Source organism: Schistocerca americana, chromosome 5, assembly GCF_021461395.2.
Source record: "Schistocerca americana isolate TAMUIC-IGC-003095 chromosome 5, iqSchAmer2.1, whole genome shotgun sequence".
NCBI lineage: Eukaryota > Metazoa > Arthropoda > Insecta > Orthoptera > Acrididae > Schistocerca > Schistocerca americana.
This window is the reverse complement of record NC_060123.1, coordinates 559,658,367-559,679,840: the sequence shown is the minus strand read 5'-3', so window position 1 is coordinate 559,679,840 and position 21,474 is coordinate 559,658,367. Positions and strand designations below refer to the sequence as shown.

General features: G+C 44.5%; 1 protein-coding gene across 1 annotated transcript in view; it reads right to left on the bottom strand.

The window, feature by feature from the left end:
* The window catches only part of LOC124616044 (cytochrome P450 6k1-like), a 60,545-nt gene that overhangs the window by 15,623 nt on the left and 23,448 nt on the right, over positions 1-21,474 (bottom strand). Inside the window, exons 3-5 of the mRNA XM_047144271.1 lie at positions 17,620-17,858; positions 9,773-10,035; positions 2,637-2,830 (exon numbers count right to left, since the gene is read on the bottom strand). Coding sequence (XP_047000227.1) covers positions 2,637-2,830; positions 9,773-10,035; positions 17,620-17,858 — 696 coding nt within the window. The remainder of the gene's footprint in view (positions 1-2,636; positions 2,831-9,772; positions 10,036-17,619; positions 17,859-21,474) is intronic.

Here is a 21,474-nt window from a genome sequence, read left to right as displayed (position 1 = left end):
ATGTCAATCAGCGAGCACCTACGGTACAATCTGATGGTGTTCTTCATTACAACATGATTCGGGGGAAAAAATTGGTTAACTCCATACTGTGAAAATCATCGGGAGCCTGGAAGAAGGACGAAGTGTGATGAGTGTAGCCTAGGAGTCTGGTGCTGCTCACAGCATTCTTTCACGTGCGTGGAGAGCATTCCGAACCATAGGCACTTGCTACCCAAAGGAGAGGAGATGGTCGACTACGGTATCGGATGACTGTTACATTGTGTAACAGGCAAGAAGGGCGCGACGTCAAGCAGCGTGTCCAATTGCAACCACATTTAGCAGGACTGCAAGGCACGCGGTCTCACTCTCCATGGTGGCGCGGCGACTGCATGGAGGTGGTCCCTCTGCCCGACGCCCAGTACGTTGTGTTCCATTTGACAGCCGCACATCAGCGGCACCTTTTGCTGCGGTGTCAGGAGCACAGGGACTGGAGCAACGAGGAGCGCGATAGCGCACTCTACTCGGACGAGAACAGATTCGGTACAAGTAGTTAATCTGGACGCACCCCCATATGGCGAGAGGTGGGAACATGTAATGCACCCTTTGTCGAAAGTTATTGTTTGGTGGCCCAGCTGTTGTGGAGTGGGCAGGCATAATGTTGCATTGGCGTTCCACCTCCAAATCTCTGAGGTACGGCGCACTCCTGGTCAACGTTCTTGCGACACTGTACTCCTTCCCCATGTGCGACCTTCAGGAGAGCATTCAGCCATGAGTTCATTTTCTTGGATGACAGCGCGCGACCACATGCAACAACGACCTGCCAGCAGTTGTCAACCGCACTGGTGGAGGAATGCAACGCACTTACCACAAGAACTCTGTACCAACCTCACGACCAGCATGGGAGCAAGCAGCATAGCTTGCATTACTGTCTTTGTTGCCACGCACCCTTGTAAGAACCACATCACGCCTTTTGTAATGTACAGGGGGCCACCATAAATCGTGGTAAATGCAGCGTAATTATTTTCTTTGAATAAAAGTGTCATTACTGTTCGTTTAATTCGTCTATTTCTTTCAGTTACCTTCCGTACCAGCCAATGATCTTGCCGCAGTGGTAACACCGGTTCCCATCAGATAACCAAAGTTCAGCAGCGTCGGGCTTGGCTAGCACTCAGATGGGTCACCATCCGGATCTGCCGAGTGCTGTTGGCAAGTGTGGTGAACTCACCCTTCTGAGGACAATTGAGGAGCTACTTGTTGAGAAGAAGCGGCACCTGTCACGAAAGCTGACAACGGGTGGGAGAGTGGTGTGCTGACCATATGCCCCTCTGTATCCGCATCAGGTGACGCATAAGGGCTGAGAGGATGACACGGCGGTCGGTCGGCACCGTTGGACCATCAAGGCCTATTCTGATGGTGTTTGTTTTCTTTTTGTACCGTCTGTACTACAAGGTGTAAATTTCAAGTTGGCAAAACAGAATAACTCGAAAAATAAGCTTCACATGATAAAATGTGCAGGATCCAAAGTTGATCATTTTCGAGGGGGACATCTGCTGGTGCTAAAATTAGACCGCCACCCCAGCCCACTGTGGTCGGGGCGGGACGCAACTTAAAAATTTCAAATCGGAACCCCCATTTCTTATTGCAGAATCAGATTCTACATAAAAAACTACGTACATTTTGTCTTAAACATTTATTTTGATTCTTGGTAGTTGGCGCTGTAATTCAAGAAAATCCATGTTCTCATTTTTGCGTGGAAAATGGTTACGGGTAAATAAAAAATACTTATTTACTTCGTAAATTTTGATTCGCTATAACTAAAACTCTCCCTCTCTCCCCATAGGGTGGGGTTTGAGAGAGAGTAATTAGAGATTTACGAATGTTGACCCGCATATTAATTTTTTCCTCAGATTCGGATAAGTTTTGTTTGTTTCGTGGTCCTCACTCTCAACCCACCCACACTAGTTTTAGTGAATCAAAATTTACGAAGTAAATAAGTATTTTTTATTTATCTGTAACCATTTTCCACGCAAAAAATGAGAACATGGATTTTCTTGAATTACAGCCCCAACTACCAAGGATCAAAACAAATGTTTAAGACAAAATGTACGTAGTTATTTTTATGTAGAATATGATTCTACAATAAAAAATAGGGGCGGGCTAATTTTAGCACCAGCAGACGTCCCCCTCGAAAATAATAAACTTTGGATTCTACACATTTTTTTCGTGTGAAGCTTATTTTTCGAGTTATTCTGATTTGTCAACTTAAAATTTACACCCTGTATATTACAGCAGTTGTTCCTGTGTACGGTCCAAGTTTCACCGAGCTATGATACACAACACGCAAAAGGTACTTTGGACTTGAAGTTTTGTACACCAGTGTGCTGACTTCTGAGTCTGAACAATTTCTTGTTAATAAGATTACACTTTTTTCCATGAAGAGTTCAGTTGTGGAAGGAAAAAAACTTATACAGATGTATAACTACACAGTTGCCCATTAGTCGTGGAGACCCATTTTTAGTTTGGAGCAATCATACAGAGTTAAAGATACCAATACAGTAAAATGTAATATGAGTCTGAGGAACAATATTTTCCGCTTCATTTAATTCCTTCACACCTTGTTTATCTCCCTTTACTTGGCTGTCTCGTAGAATACTCACTCCATCGGGCAGCATCTGCGTCCGCTCCGGCGCTGGCTGCTTTGTCATCCTCCACGGAACCGACGTTCTTCAGCTGGATCAGCAGGTGCATGAAGTCGTTCCTCGTCACGTTGTTTGTCTCGCGATACTTGACAGTGTCGCTTACCATTTTCCGGAAATGATCCGTCACGGGAGGCTCGTTAGAGCGGCTAAACCTGTTCCGGACAACACCAGCAATCATAATTCATTCAGTGAATGCAAAATAACTTCCATAAACTACTGTGATACATGTGGGTATATGCCTCTTTAGCAAGGGTAAGTCTGCGCAATTTGTGATCGGATCATTCTGTAAATACACTACTGGCCATTAAAATTGCTACACCAAGAAGATGACGTGCTACAGACGCGAAATTTAACCGACAGGAAGAAGATGCTGTGATATGCAAATGATTAGCTTTTCAGAGCATTCACACAAGGTTGGAGCCTGTGGCGACACCTACAACGTGCTGACATGAGGAACGTTTCCAACCGATTTCTCATACACAAACAGCAGTTGACCGGCGTTGCCTGGTGAAACGTCGTTCTGAAACCTAGTGTAAGGAGGGGAAATGCGTACCATCACGTTTCCGACTTTGATAAAGGTCCGATTGTAGCCTATCGCGATTGCGGTTTATCGTACCGCGACATTGCCGCTCGCGTTGGTCGAGATCTAATGACTGTTAGCAGAATATGGAATCGGTGGGTTCAGGAGGGTAACACGGAACGCCGTGCTGGATCCCAACGGCCTCTTATCACTAGCAGTCGAGATGACAGGCATCTTATCCGCATGAATGTAACGGATCGTCCAGTCACGTCTCGATCCCTGAGGCAACAGATGGGGACCTTTGCAACAGCCGGCCGGGGTGGCCGAGCGGTTCTTGGCGCTACAGTCTGGAACCGCGAGACCGCTACGATCGCAGGTTCGAATCCTGCCTTAGGTATGGATGTGTGTGATGTCCTTAGGTTAGTTAGGGGACTGATGACCTCAGAAGTTAAGTCTCATAGTGCTCAGAGCCATTTGAACCTTTGCGAGACAACAAACATCTGCACGAACAGTTCGACGACGTTTGCAGCAGCATGGACTACCAGCTCGGAGACCATGGCTGCGGTCACCCTTGACGCTGCATCACAGACAGGAGCGCCTGCGATGGTGCACTCAACGACGAACCTGGGAGCACGAATGGCAAAACATCACTTTTTCGGATGAATCCAGGTTCTGTTTACAGCATCATGATGGTCGCATCTGTGTTTGGCGACATCGCGATGAACGCACATTGGAGGCATGTATTCGTCATCACCATACTGACGTATCACCCGGCGTGATGGTATGGGATGCCATTGGTTACACGTCTCGGTCACCTCTTGTTCGCATTGACGGCACTTTGAACAGTGGACGTTACATTTCAGATGTGTTACCACCCGTGGCTCCACCCTTCATTAGATCCCTGCGATACCCTACATTTCAGCAGGATAATGCACGACCGCATGTTGCAGGTCCTGTATGTGCCTTTATGGATACAGAAAATGTCGACTGCTGCCCTGGCCAACACATTCTCCAGATCTCTCACCAACTGAAAACGTCTGATCAATGGTGTCGGAGCAACTGGCTCGTCGCAATACGCCAGTCAGTGCTCTTGATGAATTGTGGTATCGTGTTGAAGCTGCATGGCAGCTGTACCTGTACACGCCATCCAAGCTGTGTTTGACTCAATGCCCAGGCGTATCAAGGCCATTATTACGGCCAGAGGTTGTTGTTCTGGGTACTGATTTCTCAGTATCTGTGCACCCAAATTGCGTGAAAATGTAATCACATGTCAGTTCTAGTATAATGTATATGTCCAATGAATACCCGTTTATCATCTGCATTTCTTCTTGTGTAGCAATTTTAATGGACAGTAGAGTAGTTATGACATCCTGGCTGTTACGAAACACAAGAGTTGTAGGTAGAACCTGAAATGCAGTGACAAATGTTTCATCATTCTATAAAAACAGGTTTTTAGGAATAATCAGTTCCAATTGACTTAGTTGTTTCTTTAAAGAAACACCCACAAACGCTGAGTATCATTTACCTTTCGTCATTTTAAAAACGAAAGTGTTCAAAGATTCTTTTTCACTGTAAAGTTTAGTTAGAGGCAAATGCTGATAATGGAGAAGCGAGGTGGGAGAGGAGGGGTGGTATTAGTTAATATCTGATGGCACTCAGGGCTAACGGTCTCATTAAGATCGAGTACCACCATCAATTTTTAACACCGTCAAAGGAATGTAGGCCTAAGTAAGAAACATAAATTTCAACTTGATGCGTCTATCCTTTCCCGAGAAAAGGGGATTTCTACAGTCGGACGAACAAACAGAGAGCCAGATGGAGAACTAAATGACTTTACAAGGGTCCCGTTTCTATCGGTTAAGATACGGAATCCTAATAAACGTATCGATTCCACCTGTCCAGACACTCTGTGGCCGTAATGGCGGCGCAATGGAGAACGGCACAGAGAAGTCCTGAACGCTTGTTCCCAAAACCGTGTCACGAACTTCAAAGTGACAGATGTGTAAACAAGTGATCACTGGACAGAAAACCAACTACCGCATCTCAACAGAGGAGAGGACACGGGACCTGATGGGACAGCAGTACTATGCAACACAGAGTTTGTGAAAAAAACACGATCCTCTGCTAGCAGTCGTGTACCGCTGGTTCCAATGATTGCAAAAAGCCTTACATGGAGAGGTCCCCAGCCTGGCGATCGACTTCTTGAAACTATCCAGACGGTGATGTAGGTTAAGGTCCCAGGTATCACGCATTGCAGCTATTCACCCTCTTGGGATCTCCTTTCCCAGTAATTGACGAAAAAAATTCGGCCTTTTGTGCGACAATAACATTACAACAGTTGTGTCGTATAGCCTGGTTGCTTGATAGGATAACAGCTACAGGTGGAGGAGGTTGTGGGTTCGAATCTCGTCAGGTGCACAGATTTTTTTTTTATCTTTAAATCTTTATCGAAATTACTTCAATCATTATTTTTGTACATTTAATTGGTTTAACACTTATTTTTTGTAACTATTCCTTCGCTACATAATTTTAATCACCATATGAACTTCATTTCTATCATTTTTTCTTTATATCATTATTTTTCCAATCGGAATTTTCGTGAATATGAATTTAATTATATTTGTCTCATAACATCCATTTTTTGAAAATTATGATCTACCAGTTAAAAAACAAAAGACGAAATATCTATTTATCCTTGTGCAATGGTGTGAAAAATGTATTTTTGTTACCAGATGTGCAGTTTATTTGCACAGTAATTGTATCACAAACATTTGAAATATGGCGTAAATACCTGCTGCACTACGGACAAAATAACGCAGAAGAAAATTGAAATCAAAGTCGGGTTTATAAGTAAAACGAAATTCAAGCAAAAGGAGAAATAGATATAATGAACGCAATATTGTGGACGAAAAAACCGGGTGATAAAACAAAAGAAGTTAAATCGAAAAAACACATGAACAGAGATTTCAATTGGAGAAAGACCGATAGAAAGAAAAATGAGAGCAAATGAAGAATTTGAAATTATGGTTCAGATTAGCTGACAAAGGAATGGAATTAAAAATTACATTTAAATCAATTAATTGAATAAAAATGATGATCAAAGTCACTTCGAAAAGATTTAAAAATATAAAGAAGCTTACTCCACCTGCTGAGATTCGAGTCCACAACCTCCTGCATTTGTAGCTGTTATCCTATCCATTACACCACGCAACCACACTGCATACTGCCATTTCTTTAACACTATTGAGTGTCGCACAAAATTCCGGATTTTTTTCCTCAATTAGTCGCAAGCGAGGACCCGCCACAGTGAATGGCTGTAGTGTGTGATACCTGGGATATTAACCTACATCATCGTATAGATAGTTTCCGAAAGTCGATCGCACCGCTGAGGACCTTTCCTTGCTAGAAGGGTAGTCGAATAGACACACATAAATCTTGACAGTCTGACGTAGAATTCTGGAACTTGCTTTACGCTCTTATGTTTTGATATTTCTGGGGACCGAAAACCTGCTATATAGGAATCAATAAGGATTCCAACATTAACTATCGTGTGTAACGCAGCCGCCCATCCATGACACCCAAAAATCAGTAGATACAGGCGCCCAAACTGAGCCGTGTTCCATAACTTCCGGAAGGCATTCGTTACAATTCCGCACTGTCGCCTAATGAACAAAATAACAGCGCACGTTATAACAGACCAACTGTGTGACTGAGATGAAGAGTTTCGGCAAACGAAGTCGCTACTGTAGGAAGATTGTAGCGAAATGCAGGTCTTCCTGGGAGTTAGTGTTCGGAGTGATTTAAAGTGGAACGACCACATAAAATCTCAAGTGACTTAGGTGCTGGAAGAGATTTATTGGAAAAATTCTCAGAAAGTGTAGTTCATCCACAAAGGGGGTAACTTACAAAAAACCCCTTCAATCTATAGTTGAACACTGTTCGTCAGTCTGGAATGAGAGTGACAGTGGAAATAGAGAAGATCCAAAGGATAGTAGCGAGTTTCGCTATAGGCTCATGTAGTAAGAACGAAAGCGTCACGGAGATGCTCATCCATCAGTGGGAGACATTGTAGGAGACCACGGAGTGGTTTACTCGTAAAATTCCGAGAGCGTACGTTCCTAGAAGAGTCAGTCAGTATACAGTCTTAGACAAAACAAAAAGGACGCACCGCAAATGGCTTATCGAAGAGGACGGCAATCAGTGGATATGATGTACATGTACAGACAAACAAGTGATTAAAATTTCAAAAATTTGGATAATTTGTTCAAGAGAAAGAGCTTCACAAACTGAAGAAATCAATAACACGTTAACACGATAGTCCACCTTTAGCTCTTATACAGTAGTTATTCGGCTTGGCGCTGGTTGACAGAGTTGTTGGATGTCTTCCGGAAGGATATCGTGCCAAATTCAGTCCAATTGGATCTTTAAATCGTCAAAATCACGAGATGGCTGGACGGCTCTGCCAATACTGCTGCAAACGTTCTCAATTGGGAGGAGATCCGGCGACCTTGCTGGCTAAGGTAGGGTTTGGCAAGCACGAAGACAAACAGCAGGAATTCTCCCAGTGTGCGGGCGGGCTTTATCTTGCTGAAATGTAAGCCCAGAATGGCTTACCATGGAGGGTATCGAAACGAGACGTAAAATATCGTCAGTCTACCGCTGTGCTGTAAGGGTACCGCGGATGACAACCAAAGGGGTCCTGCTACGAAAGCAAATGTCAACCCAGACCATCACTCCTGGTTGTCAGGCCGTATGACGAGCCACTGTCATTTTGGTATCTCACTGTTGTCAGCAATGACTCCAGCCACCTCTTCGTTGGTCATCAGGGCTCATCACTGAAGGCAATTCTACTCCATTCAAAGTGATTCCAGGCCGAAGATGTGCCTGCAGACACCCTGGACAGTGTTGGGGTACCAAGCTGATTGTCGCCTACCATACAGTCGGACAACCAGGAGCGATGGTCTGCGGTTCAATTTCTTTAATAGCATGATCCCTTTGCTTATCATTCGCAGAACCCGTACATTATGGCGGTATATCAAAAAGATTTTACTCTCTGTTTTGTTACCTTTCATTACGATTCATCCTAGGCTTAAGTTTCAGCAAGATAATGCCCGGCCGCACACGGCAGGAGTTTCTACTGCTTGCCTTCGTGCTTGCCAAACGCTACATTGAAATGATAAGTAAACCAAGACCCCAAGCTGTCGACAGCCGTTGATATACATCAACTGGGACAGTTGAAAATGTGTTCCCCGACCGGGACTCGAACCCAGGATCTCCTGCTTACATGGCAGATGCTCTATCCATCTGAGCCACTGAGGGCACAGAGGATACTGCGACTGCACGGATTTATCCCTTGCACACTCCCCGTGAGACCCACATTGCAAACGTAATATCCGCATACTACATTCGTAGTGCCCCTGCCCATTACACTCATTACTCGTGGCAGACAATCTTACCGAGTCCTGTAAGAGTTCGGGCAATGCGTGTGCATCCAGCACAGAAGTAGAAGGTCATGTCCGAAAGAACAGATACCATCTTCGTATATTTAAGGCTAACCGGCCATTGACCTTCTTCTTCTGTGCTGGATGCACAAGCATTGCTCGAACTCTTACGGGACTCTGTAAGATTGTCTGCCGCGAGTAATGAGTGTAGTGGGCAGGGGCACTACGAATGTAGTGTGTGGACACTAAGGTGGAAATGTGGGTCACACGGGGAGCATACAAGGGATAAATCCGTACAGTCGCAGTACCCTCTGTGCACTCAGTGGGTCAGATGGATAGAGCATCTGCCTTGTAAGCAGGAGATTCCGGGTTCGAGTCCCGGTCGGGGCGCACATTTTCATCTGTCCCCGTTGATGTATATCAACGTCTGTCGACAGCTTAGGGTATTGATTTAATTATCGTTTCATTCTAAGAGAGATGCAGGGTCACCGATGGCATCTGTTCTTTCGGACATGCCCGAAGGAACAGATACCATCTTCATAAACCCTACAGGGCCAGCAGGGTCGCCGGACCTCTACCCAGTTGAGAATGTTTGGAGCATTAGATGCCTGACCCTTTAACCAACTCGAGATTTTGACGATCTAACGCACCAGTTGGTCACAATTTGGTACGATATCCCTCAGGAGTACATCCAGCAACACTATCAATCAGTGCCAAGCCGAATAACTGGTTGTATAAGGGTCAGAGGTGGACCAACGTGTTATTGACTTACTCAGTTTGTGAAGCGCTTTGTTTTGAATAAATCACCCAGTTTTTATGGAAATTGTAGCTATTTGTTATGTCTGTACATGTAAATCACATTTATCGATTTCCGACCCATTTGGATAGGTCCTTCGTGGTGCCTTGCTACTTTTTTTTTTCTTCGAGTGTATTGCTTCCAGCTGTGTATATCTCGAGAAAAGATCGTGAACATAAAAGACAGACATGCCAGCTAACTCGGAAGCTTACCAGGAACGGTTCTCCCTGTGAACCATCCGCAATTGGAAGGAGGAAGGGGGAAAGTGACAGTTATACTTAATGTACTCCCCACCGGACACCAAAGGGTGGTTACGTCGGAGTATTAAGTTTCTTACTTGAGAAGCTTGCCCAGTGCTGGGGCGAGGAAGTGAGCGATAATGATGATCGTCTTGGCGAAGGACGGCTCGAAGATCTTGCGGCCCCACTGGCGGAACTCGGAGTCCGGGTTCTGCAGGCAGTTGGCGTTGATGCCGAAGGCGACGGAAGCGATGACGTCAGTGGTGTAGCGCGCCACCAGTTCGCGCATCTCTTCCGCCTCGCCCTTGGCTGCTGTCTTCTCCAGCACCGACACCAGCTCGCGGCCACAGTCTGTCATAGTCTGCAATCAGTTTCATGCGTGCGAAATTAAAAACACGGTTTTTAGGGGAAAGAGGGTTGACAGTGAATAATAATGCGTGTGCTAAGATGATGCTGTTGTTGGTGTTGTGGTAATCAGTCCGAAGACCCATTTTATGCAGCTCACCACGCTACTCTATTCTGTGCAAGCCTCTTAATCTCCGAACAAGTATCCCTGGTCTTCTGCTACGATTTTTGATCCCCACAGTTCCTTCCATTACGAAACTGAGGATAGGTTCTCGCCGCAGGAGGTATCCTATCAACTGATCCTGTCTTTTGGTCAAATTGTGCCATAAGTATCTTTTTTCCCCATTCGATTCAGTGCCTCCTCATCACTTACTCGATTTACCAATCTGATCTTTACCAGTCTTCTGTAGGACCACATTTCAAAAGCTTGTAGTCTCTTCATGTCTGAACTGCTTATTTGCTAAGCTAATTCCCTCAGCATCATCTGATTTACACCCATAAAAAGAAAAATTTTTTAAAGCCACGAAGGAATTTACCAAATGGGACGGAAATTGATAGATGTGAAGTACATGTATGGTGAATCAAATTATTACAATTTCAGAAAAATTGAATGATTTATTCAAGAGAAAGAGCTTCACAAAGTGAACAAGTCAGTAACACGTCAGTCCACCTCTGACCCTTATAAAACAGTTATTCGGCTTCGAATTGGTTGACAGAGATGCTGGATGTCCTTTTGTGGGGCTAGTACTAAATGCTCTCCAATTGGCGCATTAGATCGTCAACACTCCTAGCTGGCTGAAGGACCATCCCCAGAATGCTCCAAATGGTCTTAGTTGGGGTGAGATTTGGTGACCTTGCTGGCCACAGTAGGGTTTGGTAAGCACGAAAACATGAAGTAAAAATTCTCTCTGTGTGGGGACGTGAATTATTTTGCTGAAATGTAGGCCCATGATTGCCTGCTATGAAGGTCAACAAAACGGGTCGCAGAATATTGTCGACGAGTGCGGTAAGGCTGACACGAAGACCTCTTTGTACAGCATGTGATTCCCGCTTAGGAAGACCGCAACTTTGTAGAAACCACTGTTCCCATGCAGGCTGGTTCATAATAAAATCAACATTATGCGATTCTCACTCGTTTGACCTTTCTCCCCACATGCTGCTCCTAACCCATTACATTTGCGAACATTTCTATACGGCTATCTTGCGTTCACAGCGTCAGATTTGCACCTGGTGGCCAAAATTGGAACTAATGGGTCGCACGTTAACTGAGTAGCATATCTACCAACTTCCGCTGCCATACGATAATTACACCCCAGACTGCACCTCCGTGAGTAGCTGAACTTTAACTGTAAAAACTTGGTACTAAGAGAATTCGTGGTTAGTCACGAGGCCAGCCAATAGGATTTAGGAGTGGATGAACTGAAGAAGATGTGACAAAACGGCAGCGGGGCGGTAATAACACAGCAATGGACCTCGCACAGCAGAGTGGTTTCAGAATGTGACATCACATATCGATACCATCCCAAGGGCGTCAATGTTGGCAACAGAATTGAAAGGTCGACAGCGGTCGTGCGGGATCTGAAGGATCCATTGGAGCACGGCGGGTGAGCCACGCCTCCAGCAGCACTGTATCATGAACGCCCACTGCTGCCATGATATATAGGATAGCTGGCAGCAGCCTTGGAGCCACACCGCTAAATGATGTTATGCAGACGCCACCTAACCACAGCTTAGACACCACAGTTCGTGCTTTTGTTCAGAGAACCTCATTCTTGTCGTTATTGAGATGGCTGAGTCCAATTTCTTTCGTCATTACTTGTAATGAGTCTTTGTACGCTTGGAGAAATACGAGTTGAGAAAATCTTCCGTTTCCTGTGTTAACTTGCTCAGTCTAATCATTTCTGTTACTGTCCAGCTTTCGTTCGGCGATAGTTACCGCAACACACTGTAGCCCACCTCTACTAGCCGTTGTTTACAAAGCCGTACGCAACACAGAACATACAGTCCGGACATGCGCTGAGTTGTCCCTTCAGTTCATTGGCTATCGGGACGTCCTAGCACACGGTATTCTGACTCTCTTGGATAGTACCAGTGACACGTCCAGAACTTTGATGCTCTCGAGTTTTACTCATCTGAATACCCACTGCATTTGGAATTTTAGCGGTTTCCAAAAGTCGGGTCTTCAACGGATGGCTTTTGTGGGACCAGTCATGACGCCTGTGAAAATTGGGTCATTCCGTGAAACTCTTGACACTTGGGAACACTAGTAAGAAGTGAAAGTGCGATGAGATGAAGAACATTAATTCAGGATAAAACGAGAGTAATGATAAGTCATTAGGTCTAAGGAAGCTTCTTTCGGATTTGATTGCTTCGAGTGTTCAAGATTTACAACTATCGCTGCAATGATTAAAAGAGTAGTTGTTCTACAGGAGGCTCATCTAAACTTCAGAACTTTTCATGGGGTAATTTTAAGAAATGAATTTCAAAGGAAAGTCCCGCGAAAAATTTATGGGCCCGTGAGAGTGACAGAGAGCTGGAGAGTAAGGTACAACCTTGAAATACAAGAGCTTATAAAAGAGAAGGATATAGGGAAATATGTTAAATCTCAAAGAATAGCTGGTTAGGGCATATGGAGAGGATGACAGAAGACAGGACGCCAAAACCGTTAGCGATAGGCAGATTGTCCTCCGTCAGAAGGCCGACCAAGAGCTAGATGGCTGGATAACGTGTTGGCTGACCTTATCACGACGGAGATGAGAGTATGGATGAGAAAAGCAGAGAAGAGAGCTGTGTGGAGGGTGATTGCTGAGGAGGCCAAGGCCTATCAAGGGCTGCAGGGCCAAAGAAGAAGTAGTTGAAGAATGGCGCTAATCTCAGTGAAGTGGGATTGTAAAGGCAAAGGCGAGTATGAGAGTGGCCTGAAATATTGTTAGGATAAAACTGTTGTCTAATAAATGGTGACTATAACTGCAAATGTCGTTCATCAGAATTACTGAATATAAAGCATGTGCTTCCTACAATTATGAAATTGCAGTATAATCAGTCTATGTTACAAAAGAAATTTGGAAGCGACGCTTGGCACACGGTCACAGCTGTTATTTGAGGTTTTCATCAGGTGAGAACCAACAGCCATTTAGTACTTTAGAAAATTCATTTTCACTGTCAGCTATTTTATTTGACATATATGTCATCTACTGGTTTCGGTCACTGGATATAAGGTAAAACAGATCAGTTAAAAACATACCTCATTTGACTTTTAAGCTGACATAACATCAGGGTTGTCACAGAGAAACCACCCAAACAACTATCGTTACCCTTGCTTCAAACACTAACGGACGTATGTTACAACGCTTAAAGTCAAATGTGTGGTGGGGTGGAAGTTTTTTCGCTCTCTGAATTTTCCTAGTTCAAACGAGAAAGGTTGATCACATCTATCCATATGAAGTTTGCACGGTCATTAATTACTATTAACCCTTTAACGCCGAGCGTCCCGAATTCGTGTCATACCATAGCGACGCTAATAAATGGAGCGCCATTGATGGTATTTGTAGATCAACACGAACCTAACACCGTCACTGACATGAGCTTCCCTCTCCTGAGCGTTTCGAATACTTCTAGAGCGACTTGCTGTTCGCGTGTTTGCACACGGCACAAACACGAGTAATTATTGTCATTGTTTACATCATTACAGCTAGATAAAGAGGAAAGTTCATTTCTGAAAATTATTTATATGTTCTATAGTATTTGTGACGTGATGCAAATCACATTTCGATTTATTAAACTAGTTGTAGGTGTAAGCTAATTCGAAAATACTGTTTGTGTAAAATACACTGCTGGCCATCGTAAATGCAACACCCTGAAGGAAGCATCCGAATCAAGTGAAATTTACTCCATGAGTTTGCAGCGATGAGATATGCAACTGATTAGAATTTCAGCGCAGACGCACATCACGCGCGCCTGTGGCGCCACCTCATAGCGCCATTTAAGGCTTGGCGATTTCGACGAGTGTACGTTCGGCACGTGTTTTTACCTTGTGGTTGTTTCACAAGACGATCAGTTATGCCTCGTAGACAACAGCGAACATCTTTTGATCAAGTATCCGAGTTCGACAGAGGAAGGATAGTGGCTTACCGAGATTGTGGATTATCATACAGAGAAATCGCTAGTCGTGTTGGACGAAACCAAACAACTGTAATGTGGATATGTGACCGTTGGATGCAGGAGGGTACGACGGACCGACGTGGTCGATCGCATTCACCTCGGTGCACCACTGCACGTGCTGATAGGCAAATTGTGCGCATGGCAGTGACGGATCGCTCAGTGACATCCCGAACCATAGCACAGCACATTGCGTCTGTAACGCATCATCCAGTGTCTGCGCGTACCATTCGACGCCGTTTACAGCAGAGTGGTCTGTCCACAAGACGTCCATTGCTTCGTCTACCATTGACGCAGAACCACAGACGTCTCCGTCGCCAATGGTGTGATGACAGACGGATGTGGACGGCAGAATGGAATGACGTTGTCTTTGCTGACGAGGCATGCTTCTGTCTGCAGCACCACGATGGTCGGATTCGAGTGTGGAGACACCGTGGAGAGAGGATGCTGGACAGCTGCATTATGCACCGCAACACTGGTCTTGCACCGGGTATTATGGTATGGGGCGGTATTGGATATTACTCTCACACGCCTCTAGTACGCATTACCGGTACTTTAAATAGCCGGCGCTACATATCCGAGGTGCTGGAGCCAGTTGTCCTTCCTTACCTTCAGGGCTCGGCCACAGCCATATTTCAACAGGATAATGCGCGACCACACGTGGCACGCATTGTCCAAAGGTTCTTCGTCAATAACCAGATTGAATTGCTTCCCTGGCCGGCTCGCTCTCCGGATCTTTCGCCGATAGAAAACATGTGGTCCATGGTTGCTCAACGAGTGACCCAGATTACATCCCCAGCTGCCACACCAGATGATCTTTGGCAACGTGTGGAAGCTGCTTGGGCTGCTGTACCCTAGGAACACATCCAAGGTCTCTTTGACTCAATGCCGAGACGTGTGGCAGCGGTGATCTCCAACAATGGCGGCTACTCTGGCTACTGATTCTGGCAGGAACCACATGTCACATACGTCTGTAAACGTAATCATTTGATACTTGGTCAACATGTTATCTACAAAATAAATTTTGTTGTGCTACCTCTTGTCTTTCTTGGTGTTGCATTTACGTGGCCAGCAGTGTATGTACCATTAGGCGTTTGTGAACCCTTGTGTGAGTGTGCAGGAGATGAAATCAACTGAAGTCAAAGCAGATCTTTCCGTTGATCTGTACCACCAGAATACTTCAGTGACCGATTGTGTTCATTATTTACATATACATACTTAAATTCACTACAAGTTCCCGCCGGCCGGGGTGGCCGAGCGGTTCTAGGCGGTACAGTCTGGATCCACACGACCGATACGGTCGCAGGTTCGACTCCTGCCTCGGGCGTGGATGTGTGTGATGTCCTTAGGTTAGTTGGGTTTAATTAGTGCTAAGTCCTAGGGGACTTATGACCTTAGAAGTTAAGTCTCATAGTGCTTAGAGCCATTTGAACCATTTGCACTACAAGTTCCCAGTAAATCATGTTGTATTGCACGGCATCAACACTGTTTTGACTGATTACATTTCACTTTTATTGCGTTATGCAAACTTAATGAATTGCCTATACCCTGAAGCTTTTCTTTTATTAGCAATGGATCCCTGGAGTTTTATGCTCCATGAAATACAATTTAAGATTTCAAAGCTCCTGTACCAACTGAGGAGAGGGACTACGACAGTTTCAAAACTCTCGGTTACGAACAAAATGCTTTACAAGAATTCAAATCCAATACAGCAGAGATACTCTCCAATCATCCCTACGCAAGAAGCATCAGCGTTCAACAAAACCGGTTCCAGATAAGTTTGCATGGTCTGATGTAATGTGTCATTGGCCTCACGTTACAGACACAAGGCAAAACTGTAAAAGACCAACTTGTAAAAACAGATATCATTTGTGTGTAGCAAGTGTAATGTTCATCTGTCTCTAAACAAGACAATACACTGTTTCCGAGATTTTCACGAATTTTGTGAAATCGTACCGGGTGTTTCAAAAGGAATGGACTGATGACAAATCTCCATATCCACTGATAAAAACATACTACAAACACGGGAACAGTTGCAAAATACAAAATCTTGAAGTGTTACCTATGCTATTACAAATGCTCTATGTGTCCTCCAGCAACAGCACGAACAATATCTAGACGATAGCTAAATTCTTCATAAACTGTACACAGTGTGTCTGCTTTTACAGAAGTTATGGCGGCTGTTATTCTCTTCACTTCTTCTACGTCTCGAGGTAAACGTGAGATGAACACACTTTCCTTCATGTATCCCCACAAGAAAAAATTCTCGTGTCTGGCGGTTTTGAAGGCCACGAAAGCGGGGCAGTATCTCGGGGTCCCAAGCGCTCTAATCATGTTGAACTATCTTCAAATGCTGTAAAATTGTTTTTTTCTACCCCTTCAGGAGGGCTCCGATGACTTCATTTTCCGACTGGATGGAGCTGCACAACACTGTCACAATAAAGTACGTTACTTTCTCAATGACACTCTGCACCAAAGCTGGATAGGGGGCACGGGACTCCGAGACAATGCCCTGCATTCCTGGCGTCCAAGATCGCCAGACGTGACCCCATGCGAATTTTTTCTTGTGGTGATACGTGAAGGAAAGTGTGTTTATCTCCCCTTTACTTCGTGGCGTAGAAGAAGTGAAGGACAGACTAACAGCCGCCATAGTTTCAGTGAAAGCAGGTACATTGTGTAAAGTTATGACGAATTTTAGCCATCGTCTAGATGTTGTTCGTGCAGCTGCTGGTGGACGCTCAGAACATCTCTAACAGCATAGCTATAACTTTAAGAATTTGTATTTTGAAATTGATACCATTTTTAGTATGTTTTAATCAATAAATATGGAATTTTGAAATCAGGTCATTCTCTTTGAATTTTTTTGGAAATTTATGGTAATTTCCTATGGGACCAAACCGCTGAGATCATCGGTCCCAAGACTTACATATAACTTAATCTAACTTAAACCATCTTACGCTAAGGGAAACACACACACCCATGCCCGAGAGAGGACTCGAACCTCCGACGGGGCGAGCCGCGCGAACCGTGGCAAGGCGCCCCACACCGCACGGCTACTCCGCGCGGCTCAGTCTCTTTGAAGCACCCTGTATTATACATAATCATTTAAAATGTGTGCCTCCATGTATTCCTCATTTTTGATCAAGTAAATCCTATCAATGTACTGTCGAAATGTTAAATTAAAAATATTTTACTAAATGATCTACGTGTTAATTTCTTGAATGCCTGTTGTAGCAAGTTTACGACATACCAAGTTGTACCTAACAGGTATAACTGACCTTATATACTCTATAACGCTTCATTAATAGTTACAAAGTATGATTTTTGATTTTTTCATTCAAGTAGAAATTTATTTCGGTATTAAGTGGCTAATCTCTGTATAGTAAACAGAATCTGAATGTCACTTTGAATCGAGAAACGCTCTAGCTTTAGGTAAACTTACAGAGAACATCATCTTGAGCTTCCCTGAAGTGAAGGTGGGAGTGAGCTTGACCCTCAGCCTCTTCCACTCGTTTCCAGTCAAGGCGAAGAGGTGCCTGTTGATGGGGTCCCTCTTGTCCATGGTGACACCGCGGTCTTGGAACGCCTGGAAGTCCTTCACCAGCACGGTTCGCACCACGTCTGGGTCCCTGACAACCAGCGCTGGTCGCTGAAGAGCGTAGATGCCGACGATCTTTTTGCCTGAAAAGTACAATAGTTAGTAAACCGAGAAAATTAGTAATGTCACAGCAGGGAACAAGACTAACAGGAAAACAAATGACGGAGAGAAGAGGGAGTGATGCGCAGACAGAGCTGTGGTGTAAGCCTAGTAGAACGGGCGCTCTGCGGAAAGAAGCAGAGAGAGAAGCGAATTGTGACAGCGATGTGATGGGATATCAGTGGAAAACAGGGGCCTGCACGTTGCCCTGACGTCCTGGAGTAAGAAGCAAAAGATTTTTACCAGACTGGGAATCGAATCCATATGCCTGTCTTTCGTAAGTAGCGCGCTACTAAATTTTCAACTTATCACTGGAATTTCTCTTACCTCAAGCTTAGTCGGGTCGATAAGGCGCACTTGAGTAGCACAATTGGTACGAACGCTGTCCCCAACACTAGCGACACAGTTTACAGTCTGTAGCTTGCCTCAGATGTTCAGCACATCATACACTAATGCTCATAAATTAAGGGTAATGCTGATACACGGTAAAACAACGCTCTAGTGGGCGGTTTGTGGGTTTAAATCACCTCGGGGCGGCTGGAGGCTGGTCAAATACAGCAGACCGTAGCACGGGGCCTCCGTGTGCCAAAAATTGTGATCTCAAGATTATGGCAACGATTCCAGCAGACAGGAAACATGTCCAGGCGCTTCAGTACGGGACGTCCACAGTGTACAACACCACAGAGAAGACCGATATCTCACCATCAGTGCCCACAGACGGCCACAGTGTACTGCAGGAAGCCTTGCTCGGGACCTTACTGCAGCCACTGGAGCAGTTGTCTCCAGGCACACAGTCTACGAACGACTGAATAGACATGGTTTATTTGCCTGCAAGTTGCATTCCACTGACCCCTAGCCACAGCAGAGCCTATAAAGTCTGGTGTCAAGAACACAGTATATGGTCAATCGAACAGTGGTCCCAGGTTATGTTCACGGACGAGTCCACGTATAGTCTGAACAGTCATTCTCGCTGGGTTTTCATCTGGCGTGAACCAGGAACCAGATACCAACCCCTTAATGTCCTTGAAAGGGACCTGTATGGAGGTCGTCGTTTGATGGTGTGGGGTGGGATTATGATTGGTGGATGCACACCCCTGCATGTCTTTGACAGAAGAACTGTAACAGGTCAGGTGTATCTGAACGTAATTTTCCACCAGTATTTCTGCTTTTTCAGGGGTGCAGTGGGTCCCACCTTCCTCCTGATGGATGATAACGCACGGCCCCACCGAGCTGCTATCGTGGAGGTGGAGGAGTACCTTGAAACAGAAGATATCAGGTGAATGTTCTCCAGACCTAAACCCCATCGAGCACGTCTGGGATGCTCTCGGTCGGCGTATCGCTGCACGTCTTCAAACCCCTAGGACACTTCAGGAGCTCCGACAGGCACTGGTGCAAGAATGGGAGACTGTACCCCAGCAGCTGCTCGACCACCTGATCCAGAGTATGCCAACCCGTTGTGCGGCCTGTGTATGTGTGCATGGTGATCATATCCCATATTAATGTCAGGATACATGCGCAGGAAACAGTAGCGTTTTGTAGCACATGTGTTTCGGGACGGTTATCACCAATGCCGTGAACTTACTGGTCTGTGTCGTGTGTGTTCCCTATGTACGTATGTTTTTAGCACCAGTTTTGTGTAGTGCCACGTTGTGTGGCACTACATTCTGCAATTATCCTTAATTTATGAACATAAGTGTATATTCGCTAATTCATCCTGGTTCGAGAGTTAGCTACAAACTGTATCAATTACTGCCTATATTATAAATATGGCTGCAGTGAGCCTAAGTTGAATAGTACACCAGAGAAGTGCTTTTAATTGTCCGTCGATGCTGCTGTACTACCACTACAGCCTGTCTCATTGTTCGTGAAATTCAATTTTTATTTGTCACCCTCTAGAGACGATTGCAGAGCGGTTTCAGCCAGGCAGACGTGCCTTATCCAAGACTGCTGCAGAAGCTTCAATTTTTTTAGCAGCCTCAGCTGTATGAACTGCAACAGGCCTTGATAGAGAGAAGTCAGTCAGGGAGATTCCTCTCTGGTCATATGATAACTCTCGGTAGCATTAAGGTGGACCCATACTGAAAAACAACGGTAAGGGACTTTGTCATCAAACGGTGGTGTGTTCAGAGGAGGCGGAACGTCAACCTAGCTTCATATCGCTTAATCCCGGTAGTGAACGATGAAGTGAGCTTATGCGAAATCGCCCGTCTTATAAAATGACGGAATATAGCACCAACTTAAAGAAATAGCAATGGTACTGCAGTTCATATTGGATATTCTCGACAAAGGTCGTCTGAAAAATTATACTGACTGCCAAATAACTGAAAGAGCAGAAAAATTATTGCAGAAACATTTAAAAACACCAGAATTCCGTTTCTCGCGAAAACTTATATGTACAAACACAACAAAGGAACATATAACGCCTTTTTTGGGTTCCTTACCTCAATCAGAAAAAACGGAACCCATATGGGATCACATTGTTGTCTACCCCTGTCGTTATATCTGTTTATTTACACGTCAAGTTTCGCAGGACCAAATTGAGGAACAAATCTCCAAGGTCATGGAACATGTCAGTAGATGAGATTAGAACACAAAGGTAATAACAGATAAAAATAAAATGTTTATGAAGCCGAAAAAAGTCAATCCATAAGATTGTCGTGAATGTTGGCCTGCCTTTGTTAGTAATACATTTCAGCAAATTAAATATATTTTATATCACCAGACTCTTTCAGGATACTCATACTTTCGGTATAATATTGACCACATCCTTCAGTTTTGTATCCAATGAATTTTCTCGTCACTATACGCCAATAAAACATTGACATTCATGGATGTTTATCGACTGTTTATAGCTTTCAGTGTAGATGTGATGTTCCCATGTACTCTCATTACATCTATATTCGAGTAATCACAATGAAACTTATATATTTCAGATCTTGAACACAAAGGGGATACATCTGTGGAACTTCCCAGATTTAGAATTTTTGTAAGAGATCGTACATACACACCAGTATAATACACAGCACTTAGACAATCTTGTTTCACTGTATAAGATTTAAAATTCCCTGCCTTGTTTCTTGGATCAGATGATTTTATAATATTACTTCCCATTTCACTAATCTTCTTGCAGTTTGAAGACATTGTGGAGCCATAAGGTATAATCCCAGTGACTAATGGTTCACCAGTCATTGAAATGTCCATTGTTCTTGACAAAGGAAAAACAATAGCGGAACAAAACATCAAAACTATACGGATATGAATCACTTAAAAATATATTGTACTAATGAATAAAGACCGATAGCTTAAATGGGGAAAAACGAAACGCTACTGCGTGACAATAAGGCAATATTTATCGGACCCCCGAGACTATCTTTGTCCATATTCGTGGTGCCGAAAGGATCATAAGCGAGCACTGTTTTTCCGGTCCCCATCTCCCCTCTCCCACAGTGGCGCGCGGCGCGAGGAATTCTGCCACAACAAGAATGGCACGTGACCTGTCGCAGATGCGTGTCGCGTCACCATTACGCTGCTCCCAGTTTGTGCAAACGCACTTGAATCTGTTAGATTAGAAAATGCGCGCTACCCTGCACTGCATCACAC